At 36.8% G+C, this 22,249-nt stretch overlaps 1 protein-coding gene and 1 pseudogene across 9 annotated transcripts in view; one reads left to right on the top strand and one right to left on the bottom strand.

Moving 5' to 3' along the window:
• TRIM37 (tripartite motif containing 37) overlaps window positions 1-22,249 on the top strand; it is a 187,149-nt gene that overhangs the window by 4,305 nt on the left and 160,595 nt on the right. For all 9 annotated transcript variants that reach the window (XR_011975289.1, XM_072646851.1, XM_072646850.1 and 6 more), the window contains 4 exons: window positions 6,945-6,985; window positions 8,578-8,694; window positions 12,697-12,784; window positions 14,154-14,276. Coding sequence is in view for 8 of the 9 variants with exons in the window: in XM_072646851.1 (XP_072502952.1) it covers window positions 6,945-6,985; window positions 8,578-8,694; window positions 12,697-12,784; window positions 14,154-14,276 (369 nt within the window). In the remaining variant the exon portion in view is untranslated. The remainder of the gene's footprint in view (window positions 1-6,944; window positions 6,986-8,577; window positions 8,695-12,696; window positions 12,785-14,153; window positions 14,277-22,249) is intronic.
• LOC140530452 (large ribosomal subunit protein uL30-like) lies at window positions 2,890-3,484 on the bottom strand (annotated as a pseudogene).

Here is a 22,249-nt window from a genome sequence, read left to right as displayed (position 1 = left end):
CCATTTTTATCCTCAACATGTCTTGTTTGTGCATGTTGTTTGCATGCTGTGTCCCCATTGGACAGTAAGCATCTGGAGAGCAATGACTGTTTTGCCTTTGTTCAGCTCAGTGCTGGGTAATTAAGTGCTTAATCAATGCTTCTTGACTTGACTTTAACCCCACCTCTGCAAAGGAGTGGAAGTGGGGTTGTTTTCTTGTATCTCTTCTCTGGGGTCATGCAGTTCTGCAACATTGACTTTCAGTGGTGTTGTGCTGGTTGTTCTTTCTATTTATATTGTTGTAATTATGTGTGTGTGTATATATATGTGTGTGTACATACTACAATATTCCTAGGAATTTTTTTGGATCTCTTTCAGGAGGTGATCAGTGAATTCTCTCAGTATTTATTTTACCCTCTGGTTTTAGAATATCAGGGCAATTTTCCTTAGTAATTTCATGAAAGATGATGTCTGCGCTCTTTTTTTGATCATGGCTTTCAGAGAGTCCCATAAATTTTAAATTGTCTCTCCTGCATCTGTTTTCCAGGTTAGATGTTTTTCCAGTGAAATATTTCACATTGTCTGCTATTTTTTCATTCTTTGATTTTGTTTTATAATTTCTTGATTTTTCATAAAGTCATTAGCTTCTATCTGCTCCATTCTAATCTTCAAGGAATTATTTTCTTCTGTGAACTTTTGGACCTCCTTTTCCATCTGGCCAATTCTGCTTTTTAGGGCATTCTTTTCCTCAGTGGTTTTTTAGATCTCTTTTGCCAATTAGGTTAGTCTATTTTTTAAAGTGTTATTTATTTCAGCATTTTTTTGGGTCTCTTTTAGTAAGCTGTGAACTCACTTATCATGGTTTTCTTGCATCACTCTCATTTCTCTTCCCAGTTTTTGTTCTACTTCTCTTACTTGATTTTCAAAATCCTTTTTGAGTTCTTCCGTGGCCTGAGAACAATTCATATTTTTCTTGGAGACTTTTGATGGAGGTGATTTAACTTTGTTTTCTTCTGTTTGCATGTTATGGTCCTCCTTGTCACCAGTGTAAGATTCTATAGTCTGATTCTTTTTCCGGTTTTTGCTTATTTCCCCAGCCATTTACTTGACTTTTTGAAATTCTTTGTCAGGGTAGTTCTCTGCTTTCAGTCGTGGTGGGAGGTGTACTGTGAGCCTCTTGATCCCCCCACAATTTGTGGGCCTAGAGCTCCAGAAACAGTGGCTGTCTCTGCCCCTGCTCCTGCTGTGGCTGCCATGGGATCCTTTGTCTCCTCCCTCCTCTGCTGCCCTAGGGTTGGGGCCAGACCTCTCCACTTTCCCACACAGGTCCCACAGGCTTTTTCCACTGACCTTCCAATTTGTCCTTGGAGATTTGGGGTCCTGAAGTCTGGAAACTGCCACAGGTGTGAGAGATTCAGTCTTCCCAAGGCCTGTTTCGGTTCTGTCTATGCTGGCTTGGCCCACGCTGGACTGCACTCTGTTCCTAGCATGGTGCGATAGACACTTCCCAGGGACCTTCCAGGATGTCTTGGGCTGGAGATTTGCTTCACTCCATCATTCTGTGAGTTCTGCATCTCTAGAATTTGTTTAGAGCCATTTTTTACAGGCTGGTCTTGGGGGCAGTGCTCTAGAAAGTTCATGCTATTACTTCTACTAGTGTGCCTTTTTTCCAACAACCACTTCAGCATTGAATATTCTTTTGTCATTTTTTCCAGTTTCTTAAGTATGAGGTGAAGTCTCAGCATTATTTTGATTTGTATCCATATATTATTAGTGATTTGGATCATTCTTTCATTTAGTTGTTAATAGTTTTCAATTCTTTTGAGAACTAGTTGTTCATATCCCTTAACCACATTCCATTCCAAATAATCCATGCACTCACCCAAGAAGAGATAAAAAGGTAATTCAACAGAACCAACCAACACATCTGCTACTTCTGATGGTATGTCAAGTGTTCCTTACTTAGAGTCCCTTACCTCTTCCATGAAGAGAAGGAGGTGAATTTTTTCAGGTGCTTGAGGGTTTCAATCTTGGCCATTATAATTAGTGTTCAGTTTTGTTTGATAGTTCTTTCTATTATATTGTTGTTGTTATGTATATTGTCTTCCTGGTGCTGCTGAACCAAGTGGAGAAAAATCATGTAACCCTTATGACTGGGTGCATGACAAATGTGTATTACATAACCTCAACTGGACCTTCACTGCTGCTAGGCAATTCTTCTATACCTCCTTACTTAACTCACTGTCCCACTCACTGCAATGACTGTTTGAAACATTTTTACTCCTCTTCAGCTCTCTAATGACTCCCTTTCTTCCCACATTCTGTGCTGAGAATCTTGCCTCATATTTTACTGAAAAAATTGTAGACATTCACCGAGAGCTACCTATTTATCTCTCCTCATCTCACATCACCCAGATATCTTCTGTCACTGTCTCTTCCTTTGTAACCCTTCTCAAATGAAGTGGCCCTTCTCCTTGCCAAGGCAAGCCCTTCTGCTTTCACAAGTGATTCATTCCATGTAATCTCCAGCGAATTGCCGTAGCTGTCAATCTCCTCAGCTGTGTTTAATTTCTCACTCTCTCCTGACTATAAACATGTCTCCCTCATCTCAAAAAAACCCTTATTTGATCCTTTCATCCCCAGTGGTATAATATTCCATGTCTCCTTTTTGTGGCTAAATTCCTTGAGAAGGCCTTCTTCAGTAGGTGCCTCCATTTCCTTTCTTCTTTTCATCTCTCTGTAATCTGGCATCTGATGTTATCATTCAACTAAAACTGCTCTCTTAAGTGATCTCTTAATTGCTAAATCAAAAGACCTTTTCTTGGTCTTCATTTTTATTTATATCTCTATATAGCTTTTTTACAAAATTTTTTCACAAGCATTTTTTTATTAAGACCATTAGAAAAATAATCATAGTTGAGACCTTGAGTTCATTCTTCTAATAAGCCTGTTGATCTGTTCTTCCCTGTTACCAGCATCTCCACCTTCCACAAAGTATGTAGTGTTTTTCTTTATTCTGCCTTGTGGAGAAGATAATTTGAAGGGCCACAGGAAGGTGTTGGCAGCTTTGAAGTGCTTGCCATCAGTGTCATGGATCAAGTCCTCCATGTAGATAATTCCATATTTACCAAGAGATTTTGCAATAAGGGCATTATCCATCAGGGCAGTTCTCTGTTTCTTGATCTTGCCATAACCATGTTTGTAATTAAGTCATTCACAGACTTCCAGTTTGGGTAACCCCATGCAATGTATGGTTCCACAATCCTTAGCAAGTTAATCTAAGCCTTGTTAAGCTTAACAAGAGTGCCATTGAAGATTTGGTGAAGATGAAGAAGCTGCAATACTTTTTTTTACCTTGGACTAATACCATTGTTAGCTCTGATTCTGATCACAAAAGCTAACTTGGGTTCAGCAGGTACATAGTAGTTGCCAGCTTTTTGTGCCATTCTGGCCAGTCGGATTTCACTTCTGTACATCTGTTTGTATTCCTTATGTTAGGCTTTAGCTTTTTCATAGATAACCTTTCTCTTTATTTTTCAGAGTTTTTTTATAGCCACTTTCTTCAGGCATTTGGCCTTTAGTATTGCAAAGCCTTTTGCTTTTTCAGAAGGGATTTTGGAATAAATGGTAGATTCTTTTCTTTCGCCATGATTCCAGCCAGAAAAAGAACTCTGTATAGATTTTGACACTGTTGTTCACCTTCCTCTCTTTTCTGGATTCCTCTTTAGGTTTTTGGGACACTATTCTGTCCTGGTTCTCCTACCTATGAACAGATAATACTTGGTCTCCTTTACTTGTTCTTCATCCAAGTCAGGCCCATTAACAGTGGGTGTCCCATGGGGCTCTGTCCTGGTCCTTTTCTTCTTCTATACTGTTTTACTTGTTGATCTCATCAGCTCCTGTGGATTCAATTGTTATCTCTTTCTTAATGATTCTCAAGCCTTCTCATCCAGCCCTAACCTCTCTGTTGAGCTCTAGTCTTGCATCTCCACCTGCCTTTTAGACATCTTGAACCTCATGTCCTATAGATATGTTAAACTCAGCATGTCCAGAACTGAACTCATTATCTTTTCTCTCAAACCTTTTCTACTTCCAGACTTCCCTATTCTACTGGGCAAAATCATCCTCTCAGGTCCTCCATCTTGCTGTCTTAAGTGTCATCCTGAATTCTTTACTATCTCTTAACCCCCATATCCTATCTGTTGCCGAGGTGTGTCTATTTCATCTTCGTAGTATCTTTCAAATATGCTCCTTTTTCTTGTCTGATATTGCCACCACCATGATATAGGCTCTCAGCTCCTCATTCCTGGACATTTGTAATAGACTGTTGGTGGATCTGCCTGCCACAAGTTGTTCTGCACTCCACTCCATCTTCTGTTCAACGGCCAAATTGATTTTCCTGAAGCATAGTGTCTGACCTTGTTCCACTATGCCTTCCCCCCGTATCCCCCGCTCCCTCACTCAGTAAACTCTAGTGGGTCTCTATCATCTTCATAATTAAATATAAAATCCTCTGATGTTCAAAGCCCTGTATAGCCTCCCCTTCCCTTACTCCCCTTTTAGAGTCCTCTTATACCTTACCACATATTCTTTGATTCAGTGACATTTGCCTCTTAACTATTCTTTGAATAAGACACTTTCATCTTTTAGCTCCAAGTATTTTCACTGGCATTTCCTCATGTCTGGAATGCTCTCTCTCCTCATCTCCGTCTCCTGGCTTCCTACACTTCCTAGCTAAAATCTCATCTTCTACAAGGAGCCAATCCCCCTTAATTCTAATACCCTCCCTCTGTTGACTATTTCCTATTTATCCTGTATATACCTTGCTTGTAAACTTGTAAACTGTCATAGCTTGTTTGTATATATTTGCCTGTTACCTTGCATATGAGATTGTGAGTTTTTCAATGGCAGGGGCTGTCTTTGGCTGTTCTTTCTATCTGCAGTGCTTAGCCTGGTGTCTGGCATATAGGTGCTTAATAAATGTTTATTGACTGACTGCTTTTCTGTTAATTCAGTTCAGTTTTAGACCAAGATTATTGTCTAGCTATAGTGTCTTTCCAACATGTAGAAAAATATATTGACTCAATAGATGCCTGTCCATTTGCATGCCATACTTTGCACAGTGTATGTTGTTCATCTGCTGGGTTTTTCCTGTGTGATTTATTAAGCCGTTTTCTTTTTAATGGCCATGAATGTCATCATATTCAGTAATATTCTGGAGCCCCGTAGTGTTCTGTGACTCAATGCTGTCAACGTAACATCATCTACAAATGAGCAGCTGTTGACCCTGACCATCTACAGGGAATCCCTAATCTGTTTAGACTCTGCACAGGACATCTTCCATGATAGTGGTAAATAATTTTGGCAAGGATGTTTCCCTTCTATTTAGTCTCATTTGAAAATGATAATCATAGGATCTTTGGACATAATTTTCTTTGTGGTTGCATCTATCAGTGAATCTTGCATAAGCTTAAATATGAATGAGATAGTGCAGTGGATAGTCAGTAAACATTTATTAAGTGGTTGTTTTGTGCCAGGCATTGTACTAAGTGCTGAGAATATAAGAAGGAAAAGGATGGTTCCTGTTCTCACAGTCTAATGTGGGAGGACAATTTGCAAACAATTATGTACCTATAAGCTATGTACAGGGAGTAAATTGTAAATAATCAACAGGGAAGACATTAGGATTAAGGGGAATTAGGAAAGACTTGTAAAAGGGATTTTAACTGAGACTTGAAGGAAACCAGGAAGCAGAGATACAGTCATGGAGGACGGTCAATGAATAGAGGTCTGGAGATGGAGTCTGAGGAACAGCAAGGAGGCAGTGTCATTGAATTGAATGGTACGGGCATTGGGGAGGAGAGGAGCATGTAAGGTATAAGAATACTGAAAAAGTAGGAGGGTAATAGAGCACTTGACTTGGAGTCAGAAAGACCTTAGTTCAAATCCAGCCTAAAGATAGCTGTGTGAATCTGAGCAAGTCATTTCTTTTTGCTTCAGTTTGCTCAACTGTAAAATGGGGATAATAGTAGCCCCTATATCCTAGGATGGTTGTGAGGATAAAATGAAATAGCATTTGTAAAGCTCTTTGCAAACCTTAAGTGCTTTGGAAATGCTCATTGTTGTTACTGTATTATTTGATGTATGACTTGGAAGCCGTTCTGCTCTGTTGACTTAATTCTTTTTTTGTAAATGCAGCAGGATCTTGTATTTTCTAGTAATATGGATGAGAGACTTGAATTCCTCTCTTCAGTGATTTTCTGCAGACTCCCAAAGTAACCCTAATTCATTTGGTAAAGGGAGTATTTACTGATGTCACAGATGATCAGGAATGATCACTGGAAATACTAGCATATTTCTTACATTGAACATTTGTCAAGTATTTGTTCAGTATGGCCATTTCTGGGCTTTTCTGGTCTTATTGTGGTAACATTTGTTTTTGTTAAATTTCCTAAGAGATAGTAAAAATTAAGTCAGTACCTCCTTTGACCTATTATTTTCCAGATGAGTGTTTTCTTATAGTGTAATTTAGAATCATGTCATCCATAATTTTTGCTTTTTGTTTTAGTTATAGTATTATCATTAATATGTGGATGATTTACACATAAGTCACTTGCATATGCTGTCTACCCTCTCCTGGGGCTGTTTGCATCCTCCTACTCTGAGTAGCTTCTTTTCATGTCAGTTCTATGTACTGCTTCTCCTTCTGATATAGATTAGTTCTGGGCTAATATTGTTCCTTCTGTCCTGGGCAATGGAAACAACTGAGTGCTTAATGTTTTACTGCTGTATGGAGAATAGAGTTCACTATCTGAAAATATTTTTTATAGAATCAGTGTGAAATTTGGACTTGATGAGAGAAGAACTTAAACCTACAAACTAATATGAAACTACATTTTAATACTTTAAAAATATTGGTATTGTTGGGAACTGAAAATCGTTTTTTTCCCCTTTTGCCTCCTAAGCGTTGGCTGACAGAACAAAGAGCTCAATGTCCTCATTGTCGGTAAGTTTTTTTATATAATTTTTATGAATATGCTAGTATGAAGAGAGTGGCATAAAAGCACATATTAACTTATGTAGGAGAAATTCTTATTCATAACATCCATCATTCACTTCTGCACTCTCCCCTTCAAACTTCAGTCCTACATTACCAATTGACTGTTAGACATTTCAAATAGGATGTCCTGGAGACATCCTAAACTCAGTTTGTTAAGTGAAATTAATTATCTTTTGCCTGAAACCCTTTCCTCCTCTAGACTTCACTGATTCTGTCAAAGGCACCACCATCCCTTCCAGTTTCTTGTTTTCATAATATCATCATTACCCTGGATTCCTCATTCCTCCTCACTTCACATATTTAATCACTTCCCAAATCTTGTTATTTCTACCTCCATGGTAACTTTTACATCTGACTTCTTTTCTTTACTCCCAGCTGCTACCTTAGTGTAAACCCTCATTACTTCTTGGCTAGATTATTGCAATAGCCTCTGAACTGTCTCAGCTCTCTTCCTATAGTCTACGCAGTGCTGCCAAAGTAATTTTTCTTAAGCCCAGATCTAACTGTGACTCCCCTCCTCAACTAACTCCACTGACTTCTTATTGCCTCTAGGATTAAATATAAATTCTTCCATTTAGCTTTTAAATCTAGTAGAGGCATGCTTTGACCCCACATTATCTTTCTGACCTCACTGGACTTTCTATACTCTGCAGTCTATCGAAATGGGCTCTCTCTGTTCCTCATACATTACACTCCACCGCTGTGCCTTTGTAGTAGCTCTTCTATACTCTTAGATGCATTTCCTCCTTTATTCCATCTTTGAGTCTTCTCTTCTTCTTCATGAGGCCTTTCTTGGTCCTCTTAGCAGCTAAGGCCCATTCTCACTCTACCTTGTATTGGACAACTTGAGAGATATATATTTCTGTTTAATAACTTTATATCTGTATTTATTGTCACTAGCTGTGTGACCTTGGGCAAGTCACTTAACCCCATTTGCCTTATCCTGGGTCATCTCTAGTCATCCTGGTGAATATCTGCTTACTGGATTCAGATGGCTTTGGAGGAGAAGTGAGGCTGGTGACCTGCACAGCCCTCCCTCACTCAAAAACAAAGTCAAGTGCAAGTCATGTCATTATTTCTCTGGTGGCATGGTTTTCTTTGGCTATGAAAGACAAACACACACACATATTAGGATATAAGCTTCTTGTGAGTAGGGATTGTGATAGCTCTTTATGTTTGTATTCCCAGCTCCTAGCACCCACTACAAACTTGATTGAAAGAAACAACCTCTCTCTCCCCTCTGTCCTGAAGAATAACATAACTAGTTTATCTGCCTAAAAGTCACTCAAGAGGTTTGGATGATGATTTGTCTTTCTTTGCCATTTTTTTATTTAGGAATTTTATTGTGTACTTTCTTAGGGTAGACTTTTGGTACTAATTCATTTCGTAAAAATAAGCATAATTCACTATTTTCATGTTATAATTATTGTTGCAAGTGAATAACTACATGAAAGAGGTAACAAATATTTATTTATATGCTGTTTTAAATGCTAAAATCCTGAGTTCCTGAAAGAGACTATAGATTCTTTCTTTTTCAGTGCTCCCCTCCAGCTCCGAGAACTGGTAAACTGTCGTTGGGCAGAAGAGGTTACCCAGCAGCTTGACACTCTTCAACTTTGTAGTCTTACCAAACATGAAGAAAATGAAAAAGACAAGTATGTAAAATCATTTAAGGGGAAATTTTTTTGTTTTATTATTATAATTATTAATAAACATGAGCATTTTAATATACAAAGAACAAAAAAGAGGATTGCATATTAATTCTCTGTTTAGTACAGGTTTTTAAGTATATAAAATTTTATATTTTAGTGACAAAATTGCCTGGTTTATGTTGTCTTCTGAGATTTTTTTTGTTTTTGTATATAATTTAAAATATTTTATTGTTACTCCTTTTTTTTGATCTCACTACCCATTTGTGTTACTTTTTTTTTTTCACAAATAAATATAAAAACAATTCATATCATCAGTGTCTGAAAGGTATTTCTCATTCTGTATTTCTAGTTCCTCACTATTCTGCCAAAGGGTCAGTAGCATGTTTAATCATCAGCCTTCTGAAGTCATGATTGCTTACTGCAGTGATCAGAAAATAAATCATTTTCAATGGATATTTTTAATTAGAGGAAACTCCCCAAAGTTTATTATTCTGTTTTGTTAAAATGATTCTTAGATTATATTACCAAGTATCTAATTTTTTAAAGACTATTCTGATTGTTAACTCTGTTGGTTATTAACTTTGACCTAGTCCCACTCATAGTGCAAATATTGGTAATATCACAGCACTTTAGTTTTGGGGGACTGTGTATTTGTTTAGAGAGGTAGTATGGTGAGTGACTAGAGGATTGGTCTTAGAGTCTGGCTGACCTGCCCTGAAGTCCCACTTCTGACACATACAGGTTTAGTGCTCCAGGACAACTCCCTGTAGAGCATCTAAGGTACACAGAACAAGGCCAGATCTGCATTGGTAAAGAGTATTTCCAAACTGGCAGTTTCTTGGTGCTATTTTGAGAAATATTGATTGGCAGGTCAGCGTTTGTGATTTTTTCTTTTTCTGATGGAGAACATGCAGCATGGATACATTATCGGAGGGTGTATTTGTTTTTGGTTTTGCTTGCAAGGGAGTCCAGGAAAGTTACAGAACTTGAGTGTCTTGGCTCTTGGAAATTCTTCTTTAAAGTTTTTATAAATTCATGAATTCTTGTAGAATTCTAAGCCCAGCTAACATTTCTGTAGTGCTTTAAGGTTTATGAATCTTTACATGTATGATCTTATTGGGCCTTGTAGAAAGGTGTTTTTATTATCCTCATTTTATAGAAGAGGAGACTGAGGCTGAGAGAAATGACTGAGGTTAGGATTTAGATTCAGGACTTTCTGGAAGAGTGAAATAAATTGCAGTTGCTAGTTATTGGTATGTCTGCTTTATGGAGGTTTTTAGGATCACCATTTCAGAGCTGGAAGAGAATTCAGAAATTATCTTGTCAAATTTTTTTCTGCCCTCTCAGAATGTTGGAGTATTTAATTCTTTCCAAAAATATTGTCTGACCTGGAGTAATGAGAATTTTTATAGATAAAGAAAGGTTCAGGGTAAAAATCAGAATGGGGGCAAGTTATTTAAAGCTCTAGTGCAAGCTTCCTTAATTGTAAAATCAAGACTTTCAAAGTCTCTTCCTTTTCTAAGGTTCTAATGTATCATATACCAGCTTGAAAGATGTCACTTCTTAAGTGTCGTCCTGACTGCTCCCTGTAAGAGTCTTTTGAAAGGACTGTGTGAAACATTCCAGTTTTTTAATGGTTTTCTTTTTTCCTGTAGGCAACTAAGAAATGTAATTGAATTTTGTATATTTTGAGAGAAATTCCATATAGTTGGACGATCTAGCTCGTACCATCAACTGAATAGTAGTTCATTTGCTATTCAGACTAAGGAATCAAATATATAGAAATATGCTCACTCAAAGGTTCACTGAATATTCAGTGCCTTGTGAAGTGAAGTACTTGTTGTAATATACTAAAATAAAGCAGTTTCTTTCAGAGATAGAGAGAGTATATAGAATTGCTTTGTGCATATTCCTTGATGATGCAGCATTGTATCAAGACAATTAGCCATATGTATGTTGATTACTATGTGTGGTAGCCCTTTTACAAATAATATTTACAGGCATACTACATACATACATACATACTGACGCATAATGCGGCTTGTAACCTGTCTAGGACTTAGAAATCCTAAAGTGAAATTTGTCTGAAGTAACCAGGTGGGTCAGTGGAAGAGATTAGGTACACATTATATAGTAATAAATGACCAGAGTAATGTAGTGTTTAGTAAACCCAAAGTTCTGCGGTTTTGGGACTCATTATTTGACAAAAGAACTCATTATTTGACAAAAATTGCTGGGAAAACTGGAAAGCAGTTTGGCAGAGGTTAGGCATAAACCCAATATCTCTCACTTTATACCTAGGTAAAGTCAAAATGAGTTTAGACTTGATTTAGACGTTAAGGTTGATAACAAATAAATGAGAGCATGAAGAAATTTACTTGTCATATCTATGGATTAGGAAAGAGCTTATGATCAAACAAGAGGTAGAGAGGATCATAAGTAAAATAGATAATTTTGATTATATGAAAGTACAAAGTTTTGTACAAACAGAACCAATGTGGCCAAAATTAGAAGGACAGCAGAAAATGGAAACTTCTGGCAGCGAGTTTCTCTGATAAAAGCCTCATTTCTCAAATATGTAGGGAACTGAGCCAAATTTATAAAATTTAAGTTCTATTCCTCAGTTGATAAATGAAAAGTGATCAAAGGATATAATAAGCAGTTTTCAGAAGAAGAAAAAGATATCAATGGTATGAAAAAATGTTCTAAATATTGATTAGAGAAATGCAAATTACAGCAACTCTTAAGGTACCACTTACACCTATTAGATTAACTAACATGACAGAAAAGGAAAATGACAAGTCCAGGAAAGGATATGGAAAAATAGGTACATTAATATATGCTGTTGGTGGAGTCATAAACTGGTTCAGCTATTCTGGAGGACAACTGGGAACTGTGCCTAAAGGGCTATAAAACTTTGTATACCCTTTGACCCAACAATACCACTGCTAGGTTTGTATCGCAGAGATCAGAGGGGAAAAAAGAAAAGGATCTATATGTACAAATATTTATAATAGCACCTTTTGTGGTGGCAAAGAAGTGGGGATTGAAAGGATATCCATCAATTGGGGAATGGCTCAACAAGTCGTGGCATATGTTTGTGATGGAATATTAATTGTGCAATAAGAAATAATTAGGGTTTTTTTTTTTAGAAAAATCTGGGAGGACATATAAACTGATGCAAAGTAAAGTTTGTAAAATCAAGAGAATATTGTATTTAGTAACAGAAATATTGTAGTGATAATCAGCTGTGAAAGACTTAGCCACTCTGATCAATAGATCAGTGATCAGTTTCAAAGGACTCATGATTAAAACTACTCTCCATCTACAGAGAGAACTTGATTTGAGTGCAGATTGAAGCATATTTTTTTCACTTTCTTTATTTTTCTTGCTTTTTTGGGGGGAGGTAACCTGGCCAATGTGGGAGTATTTTTTGCTTGACTCCTCATGTATAAATGATATCACATTGCTCGTCTTCTCAATTGGCAGAGGAAGGTCTGGGGGAAAGGGAAAGAATTTTAAAATTTAAAATTTTTTAAAAACATTAAAAATAATTTAATTTTTTTTAAAAAAGGCACAACAAAAAAAAAATAAAGTGACCAGGTGATCTGAAGGATACATGTTGGGAAATAGTCCAAGTTTGATACATGGTATCATAGATATTGCCCATATCCAGGAATGAATAAAAGCCAGCCTGATATCTCTGAAATGATTATTATTCTTCCTCAGCATCATCTTCAGCTTCTGGTTATGAGGTGTTTGTCTTTGTGATCTTGTTTTAGAAGTTGGCATGTAGTTTTTAAAGGGCTAATTTAGACTATTAGCAAAAATTTATAGTTTTAAAAATGACTTTTTCTAGTCTGCTTAATCAAAGCTATAGAAGTAGATCCAAAGGAGGACTTTTATGCTATATTCCTTGAGATGTGCCTTAAAAATGCCTGACTTTTGGAGAAAAGTCGTATGAATTCTTAACTATTTATTTCTCTTTTCCATTGAAAAAATTAGATGTGAAAATCACCATGAAAAGCTTAGTGTGTTCTGCTGGACTTGTAAGAAGTGTATCTGCCATCAGTGTGCTCTTTGGGGAGGAATGGTGAGTAGAATTGTCAAGCATATTATTTTTCTTGTGTGTGTATGTGTTGTTTTATCCCTCATTTAGATGATAAGCTTTTTGAGGCAGTACCATATATCACTAAGCACTTTCTAGTGGGCACTCACTGGAGAATCATACACTAGTAGAACAGTAGAACTGTCTTAGAGATCATGTAGTCCAAACCATCCATTTTATTTATTGGTTAGCTTAGAAGTTAGTGTTTCCCACATTTGTTAGAGTAACCTCAGCTCTGTTATTATGAGAAATGTTGGGGGAAAAGCACTAGACTTGGAATCAGGGGACCTGAGCCTTTGCCCTGAAACTACTTGAGTGATTTTTTTCAAAATAATTTTCATTGTTTCAGTCAGTGTGTTGTGTGGTCACACTAAAAAGTTAAGTGATTTGACCATGGTCACGTAAACATATGTGTCAGAGGTAGGATTTGGTCCCATTTGTTCTTATTCTGAGGTCAGCTTCTGTGTGTTATGGCTGACTGCTTCTTGTAGATATCACATTTCTGGATGTAGTGCCTTCCAGAGAGAGAGAGAGTGAGTGTTTTTGATTTTTTTTTTTTGAAAAGCTTATTTGACCATATGAAGGTACTCCATTAAAAACTTTTAATTTTAGGAAGACCAAGTAATGTTATGTTCCATGAGACCCTCCTGTAATTTGAATATTAATATGCTGACTAGGAAAACTCTCAAGTTCCTCCAACTTGGTACTGAAGTATGCCACCATCCTTTCCTGTATTTTCTTGATTGGACACATTAAATCACATTTTCTACAATTTCCTCTTAAAGTTTGTGACTAAGTGATAAAGCACTAAAGCAGACCATTCTTGTTATTTTTCTTCTCAGAATGCCTGACAGAAGGTCATTGTAACAGAAATTTAATAATTCCAATTTCTAATTAAGAGCTAGAATTTGATAAGTGTTTTTGAATTTTAACTACAAAACTAGTTGTGTGAGTACAAGTGGATGATTTTTATAGACTTCCCCTCCTTTTTTTAACAGGCAAAAGTAACACTCTAAATTGATTATAAATTTGAATGAATACTCGATCTCCCAAAATAGTGTGAAAAAAGCTCTTGGTTAAGCTGATCTTGTGCACTGGGGTCCTTGCTGATGATCTAGGCACATGTAAAGATTTTAAGGTATTTTGTTAAAATCCAAGCCTGTGAGTAGTCATTCATACAGGAACCTTGATACAGATAAGGTGAATTTTTAAGTAAACTCTACCAGCTTTAATAGCATTAAAGAAACCTACAAGCCTGAAATTTAGTTTTGAGTGTGTTCTGACTTATGTCTAAAGAATGATCATGCATAACCTAAAATGGTCTAAAGATACTTTTCTTATTTAATTTAAATAGCATGGTGGACACACTTTTAAACCTTTGGCGGAAATTTATGAGCAACATGTCACTAAAGTGAACGAAGAGGTAGCAAAACTTCGTCGACGACTCATGGAATTAATAAGCTTGGTTCAAGAAGTGGTAAGGATAGCCCTAAAAAATCTTTACATTTATTTTCCACATAGCTGCCAAAGTGATAGGACTTTCCATGTCATTCCTTTGTTTAATAAAAACCTTTGACTCCCTATTACCTCTAGGGTGAAATATGCACTTTCCTATTTGGCATAAGCCCTTCATGATTTGGCTTCAGTCTACTTTTCCAGCCTTATTATATACTTTATTCCACTTCATGTACTTTCTGGTTCAGGCAAAGACCATATGATCCTGCAGAACTACTATTAACAGTCCTCATCTCCTTACTCTTCTTTATTATACCTATATTTCATTTCCCATCTCCATTCCTTTGCACAGGCTATTCCTCATTCCTTTAATGTACTTCTTCCTTATGCCTTTTGGAATTTCTAGTTTACTTCAAAGCACAAGCCCTACCTTTTTATGTAACTCCTTTCCTGATCTCCTTCCCTCATTGTGAGTCCATTCCCCCCAAATCACCTTGTATTTATTTTGTATGTTTGTTTTGTATCAATAGAGTCTAAGCTTCTTGTACGTAGGTACTGTTTGTTTTTTTATCTTTGAATTTCGTGTAGGTACTGTTTGTTTTTTTATCTTTGAATTTCTCATGTATAGCATGATGTCATATGTAGAGGTGCTTAATAAAGACTGATTTGATTGTTAAATTCTTATTCATCCTTATATTCCAAATGTCTTCCCCTGCAAATTAAATTTTTATGAACTGAAATTTTAAAGGACTTTAAGAAGTATCTACTAATATTTCTTAATTTATTAACTCTTTAGTTTTATGGAAATACAAAGAGGTAGCAATTGTATTGAAATCTCTAGCCTCTGTCCTTCCATAGGAACAATTGTTCTTTTTTATTGTAGTCTAATAAGTGGGAAGTGGTGGTTGAACCTTTAAAAATTCAAATAATTAATTACTGGTTCCCCTAGCTACCCTTCAGCTCTTTTCCTCCATAGCTGCTGAGGGAAAAGCTGATTTTGTGGTAAGGAGATGTATTTTAGCTCTTCTGAATTAGAACACAATACTTTAAAAAGTACTATACTTTATGCACTAAATCTGGTTAGTTGCTGCAGTGGATAGAGCACTAGGTCCAGACTCAGGTAGACCTTAAGTTCAAATATGGCCTTAGATACTTGCCAGCTCTGTAATTGTGGGTGAGTCACTTAATCTCTATTTGCCTTAGTTTCTTCAATTGTAAAATGAGTATAATAACAGCACCAGCTCAAAGGGTTGTTGTGAGGATCAAATGAGATAATGTTTATAAAGCATTTGGCACAATGCTTGGCAAATACTAGATGCTATATGAATGTTAATTCTCCCCTTCCAATCTTCCCTGCCCCGCAAAAAAATCCCTACTCTGATCAGTGTGGGAGAAACAGAGTCAGAAAAGAGACTTATCTCATCTGGCATGAAGGTAGTAACCCTGGATCCTCAAAGGATAGGCAAATATTACTAAGTTGAAAAAGACTCAATATGGCACTTTTTAATTTTTTACATGTTATTTTTAATTTATGAAAGAAAACAAGCATTTCCATAACAATACAATAAAGAAAATAATTGCACATTAAATGGCAAATCTACTGTTAACAGGATTTTACTGAACTAGTTTCTAAGCTGCGAATGACGAAGCAGCAGGCCAGAGACAATGTGCCAATATGCAGGTAGTCCTTTAAATAATTAGTTTCAGAATTCCACCTTGCTGAATTGAAGACAGAGATTATGTACATAAATCAGAAGTGGCAAGAAGGATTGCAAACAATCATTGCTAGGGCCTGAGTGGTTTCCCATAATAAACCCACAAATGGAAGAAGGATACAACAATTCTGGATTCCTATGGAAGCAATATTGCTTGAGTCTTTGAAGGTCTTTACTTGGAGGGTCACAGGACCAGAGTTCTGTTATGGGAACAAGTTCTACAGTCTTTGATGCACTTCACTTCAGATATGAAGGCAGAAGGATGCCAGTGATTGTGAGCCTTGTCAAAGTTTGATTGATCAGTTCAAAGCTGTATTGACAGTGAGTTTGAGTCACAAGCTGAAAAGGCACTTCTGAAAAATCTAATTTATTAGTATATTCATTACATATATCTGTTATTATAAAAAAATCATAATTCCCTCCACATTACTATGTATGATTTGGTATTGTTTTCAGAAATACAGTAAAATTATCATGTAAATAGAGAGGGCTACCATTAGATACAAATAGGGGTGTGTGTGTGTGTGTGTGTGTGTGTGTGTGTGTGTGTGTGTGTGTATGCATATGTAAAATTCTTCTGTACATCTGTTTATCTGTTCTTTCTCTGAAGGCAGATAGCATCTTTCTTCATGTCCTTTATAATTCATCTAGGTATTTTTAATAATCAGAATAACTTACCTGCTCAGAGTTTTTCTTAAAACAGTATTACAGTTACTATATACAATGTTCTTTTGGTTCTGCTCATTTCACTCTTTATTATTTTATGCAAGTCTTTCCATGTTTTTTTCCCTTAATAGTATTTTATTTTTTCTGCCAATTACATATAAAGAATTTCTAGAGCCAAAAAAATTCATCACTTGGTTGCCAAAATACTTGGAGATAAGAGTCTTTCTGAATTTAGAAGACTTTTATACTCTTCTAGATATATAGATGTATTTTTCCCTCTTGAACCCATTCTTGAAGAAAGTAGGTTTCCAGAACTAACAGCCCTCCTTCCCCATTTAATCACTCTGTATTGGTTCTTCCTCCTGTACCTCATTTGAATTACTCTTTAGCTGTTTCTGAATGGTTTTACTTTTTTGAAGTCATATCATGCTCATGTCTACCCCAGTCTTTCTTATGAACCACCCAGTTATTAATAGCAATCTTAGACATATACGTTTTACATACATAAAAGGTAAACAGTCTGTCCTTATTGGGTCCCTTGTAATTGGTCTTTGTTATGGACCTTATGTCTCTTGGCTCTCGTATGTCAAATCTTCTTCAGGTTTTTTTTTTTTTAAACTAAGTCCTGAAAGTCTGACATTCATTAAATGTCCAGTTTATTCATTCAGAATTATGCTTAACTTTGCTGGGTATGATATTTTTGGCCAAAAGCCATCTTTGATATATAGTGTTCACATCTTGATATTTATTAGAAAATATCAGCACCGAGTTTTACTGTCTTCCTCTTCCTTCGACTGAACACTGGAACTGTCATTTGGAGGACCAAATAATTTACCCTATTTAGATGTCCCCAGACTTACCACATTCCACTCTGGACATCTTCTTGCCATGTCAAGTAACCTTGTCTCCCCACACCTTATCCTTCTTCCCCAATTTGCTCTTACTATGGGAACAATAATTAAATCAATTCTGCCATTACGAAAGGTACATCAATTAATTGCTTCATGACTCCATTCACCAGCACTTGCACTTCTTAGACCAAAACACCTTTTCCTGGCTATTCCTTTCCCCCTATGTTTTGTCTTTCACTAATAGAATGTAAGCTCCTTGAGGGAAAGGACTCTTGATTTTTGTACATGTATCTTTGGTGTTTAGCCTAGCACATAGTTATTTGATAAATGCTTTTTTCATTTGATTCAGAGATATCAAGGGTTTGGCAAACATATATGCCTATTATTTCCTGTAAAATTCAGTATATTTTCTTTTTTAAAAAAAATAGTTTTATTTTTTTTTAGATTTCGACATTCATTTCCACAAAATTTTAAATTCCAATTTTTCTCCTCATCTCTCCCCTCTCCCCACCCCATAACACCTTGCATTCTGGTTACCCCTTTCCTCAATGTGCCCTCCCTTCTGTTATACCCCACCCTTCCCTTATCCCCATCTTCTGTCTTTTCTTGTAGGGCAAGGTACATTTCTATGCCCCATTACCTGTATTTTTTATTTCCCAGTTATACGCAATAACAATTCTCAACATTTGTTTCTAATACTTTGAATTCCAACTTCTCTCCTTCCCTCCCCACCCATTCCTGTTTTGCAAAAGACTTCCATAATAAGACTAACTATATTACCCTCCATCCTACCCTGTCCCCCCCCTTTTTTTCTATTCTCTCATTTGACCTTGTCCCTTCCCAAAATTGTTTACTTCTAGTTACTCCCTTCTCCCATTTGCCCTCCCTTCTATTATCCCCTTCACCCCACTTGTCCCCTTTTCCTCTACTTTCCTGTAGTATAAGATAGATTTTCATACCAAATTTGGTGAGCATGTTATTCCTTCCTTAAGCCATATGTGAAGAGAGTAAGCTTCACTTTTCCCCTCTCACCTCCTCCCTTTTCTCCTCCATTGAAAAAGATTTTTCTTTTATGAGTGATAGTCTGTCCCTTTCCATTTCTCCCTTTCTCCTCCCAGTATTTTCCTCTCTCACCACCCCTTAATTTAATCTAATTTTTTGTGGATGTCATCTCTTCTGATTATATGTGTGTATGTGTGTGTATAGTCCCTCCACCTACCCAAATACTGAGAAAAGCCTCAGGAGTTACAAATATTATCTTTCCATGTAGGAATGTAAACAGTTCAGCTTTAGAAACACCTTTATGATTTCTCTTTCCTGTTTACCTTTTCATGCTTCTCTTGATTCTTGTGTTTGAAAGTTAAATTTTCTATTCAGTTCCGATCTTTTCATCATGAATGCTTGAAAGTCCTCTATATCATTGAATGACCATTTTTTCCTCTGAAGTATTATACTCAGTTTTACTGGGTAGGTGATTCTTGGTTTTAATCCCAGTTCCTTTGACTTCTGGAATATCCTATTCCAAGCCCTTTGATCCGTTAATGTAGAAGCTGCCAGATCCTGTGTTATCCTGATTGTATTTCCACAGTACTCACATTGTTTCTTTCTAGCTGTTTGCAATATTTTCTCCTTGACCTGGAAGCTCTGAAATTTGGCCCCAATATTCCTAGGAGTTTCTCTTTTTGGGTCTCTTTTAGGAGGTGATTAGTGAATTCTTTCAGTATTTATTTGCCCTCTGGTTCTAGAATATCAGGGCAGTTTTCTTTGATAATTTCATGAAGGATAATGTCTAGGCTCTTTTTTTAATCATGGCTTTCAGATCCTATAATTTTTAAACTGTCTTTCCTGGATCTATTTTCCAGGTTAGTTGTTTTTCCAATGAGATGTTTCACATTACCGTCTATTTTTTCATTCTTTTGGTTTTGTTTTGTAACTTCTTGTTTCATCCTATAGTCATTAGCTTCCCTGAACTCCACTCTCATTTTTAATGAACTGTTTTGTTCAGTGAACTTTTGAACCTCCTTTTCCATTTGGCTAATTCTGCTTTTTAAAGCCGCCTTCTCCTTATTGGCTTTTTGGACCTCTTTTTCCAATTGAGTTAGCCTTTTTTTAAAGGTGTTATTTTCCTCAGCATTTTTTTGGTTCTCCTTTAGCAAGTTGCTGACCTGCTTTTCAAGCTCTTCTATGACCTGAGCCCATTTCATATTCATTTTGGAGGTACTGGCGGCAGAAGCCTTGACTTCCTCTGACAGTATGCAGTGTTCTTCCTCATCTGAAAGGATGGAAGGAGACACCTGTTCACTAAGAAAGTACCCTTCTATGGTCTTATTTTTTTTCCCTTTTTTAGGCATTTTCCTAGCCAGTTACTTGACTTCTCAATCCTTAGTCAAGAGGAGGGTCCCAGTGCTTCTCCTCTCTCCAGGACGGTGCTCAGGGCTGAGATTCAGATCAGCTACTCAATTCCTCCAAGGCTTTGGGTGGGTGTGGGTCCACCACTGAGGACTGAGGTTCAGATCCCCTGCTCCCCCAGAGGCTTTAAGCTGAGCCACTTGGACAGTGAACTCAGTCTGCTTCCATGACCACCGGCCACTGTAGCTGCCCACCACCTGCTGCTGTTGCTGCTGCCTGGGGCCAGTGGTGGAGGGACCCTGCTCCCCTCTCACCCAGCTGGGAAAGTCCTCCCACACTGACCTTTGAAGCTTTCTTTGTCCTTTGTGGGTTGAGGGATCTGAGACCCTCCCTGCCGGTAATTCTTCCCCAGAGGTCTATTCAGGTCCTGTTCCTCCCAGTGCCACGTGACCAGGGCTGGGCTCTGCTTTGCATCCTGTGGGATATACCTTTCCTGTCAGCCTTCCAGTTTACCTTTGGCTGGAAATCTCTTTCACTCTGTTGTTCTGTGGCTTCTGCTGCTTTAGAATTTGTTGAGAGTCATTTTTTACAGGTATTTTGTGGGCTGTGGGGGAAGCGCTAGAGTATATGCATCTTTCCACTCCGCCATCTTGACTCCTCCGCCAGATTCAGTATATTTTCAAAACTAGCTTGTAACATAGGTGAAGATATAATAATTCACTCTTGGGATTTTATAGGCTGTGATGTAGCCTTAAATTACTTTATTGTGTAGAATATTCTCCCAAAACTTAGAATTTCATTGATGCTGGTATTTCTTGTAGTGATACAAATTGAAGCCCAGCCATGCCTGTATATCTTTTTCAACTCTTTTCTATGTTCTCCCTTATGTTTACTAATATCTGCCTTCCTCAAACCCTCTTATAATTGTGAGGCTTCCAGTTATAGTAGGCCACGTCTAACTCATGCCTCTCTGATAGTTCAAGTTTGAGATTAGAATGAAATGAGATACTTGCAGATTATCTAATAACTAACAAAAGGAAGTGTACTTGACTGTATCCAGGAAAGGATATTTCACCAGGATAGGGTGTTGATTAAGTTGAATAGACTAGAACTTTACATGTATCTAACAAAACTGAAGAGATTAGTGTGAGGTTTGAAATGAGAGTTTGTTATCCACTTGAGTCTAATCTGGCTTTAAAGCTATCGCTGAAGGCTTGAGCAGCAGTGGAAGAAGACAAGAAAAACTAAAACAGAAAGAAAGCAAAAATAAAACATAACAAGCAGTTCCCCTGAATGAGGAACCAAATATACATGATAGTAAGTTGACTCGCCCTTTTTTCCCTACTTTATTCCTTTTTCCTTCCCTTTTATTTTTTTCCTCTTAAGGTCATGGACAATATAACAGAACTCCCAGGCCCTCTGTCCCTATGACTCTTGAAGACATTAGGGTTTTGAGAAAATGCCTTATAATTACTCAAATGTATTTGCATTTCTGTTTTTCTTGCCTCTTTATGTTTTTATTCCAAAATATCCTCAATTCTGGCCTCTTTATCAGGAATTGGAAGTTAAATAGACATGAAAAAATCCACCTCTTTCTTAACCACCCATTTCCTCCCTTAAAATTATGCTTAGTTTTGCAGGGTTAAGTTATTCTTGGTTATTGGCCTTTGTGTTTTGGTTTTAGGAATAAAGAGATTTCAGACTTTCCTGTCCTTTCTCATGGTAAGAAATATCCAGTTATGGTGTGATCCTTACTGTGATATTTGAACCCTTTCTTTTGGCTACTGGAGATTTTTTTTTTTTGACCGGGAAGCTCTGAATTTTGGCTATTGTGTTATTGGGAATTTTCATTTGAGGTTTCTCTCTAGAGGTGACTGGTAGATTCTATTTTCACTTTGTCTTCTGGTTCTAATAGGTCTGTATAGTTTTTATTATTCATGATTTTTTTGAAATACATAGTATATAGGCTTTGTTTATGATTAGGTTTTTCCTGATAGTTTAATTATTCTTAGATTATTTAGCTTTTATCTGTTTTCCATGTCAGTTGTTTTTGATAGGAGGTAGCTTAAATTTTCTGGTATTTTTCAGTTTTTCAATACTAGAATATTTATTGCTTCATGGAGTCAAGTAAAGAGTGGAAAAGGAAGTAAATGAATTGGAAGAAAAATAAACACGTTAGTACAGAATGTACAAAATTTCCTCGAGAAACAGACTTTTTTACTATTTTTTTATGTTTATTATGTGTCAGTCATTGTGCTAAGCTAAACATTGAGGATAGTGCATTTCTTTTTCTACAAATAGAAAAAGGCACTGATCTCTGCCTGCTTTTTTCAGGAATTCTTTTTTGTTCTATTTTTTTTTGTGTGTGAGGCAGTTGGGGTTAAGTGATTTATCCAGTGCTACATAGCTAGTAA

Source organism: Notamacropus eugenii, chromosome 2, assembly GCF_028372415.1.
Source record: "Notamacropus eugenii isolate mMacEug1 chromosome 2, mMacEug1.pri_v2, whole genome shotgun sequence".
Taxonomy (NCBI): Eukaryota; Metazoa; Chordata; class Mammalia; order Diprotodontia; family Macropodidae; genus Notamacropus; species Notamacropus eugenii.
This window is presented reverse-complemented; position numbering and strand designations above follow the sequence as displayed.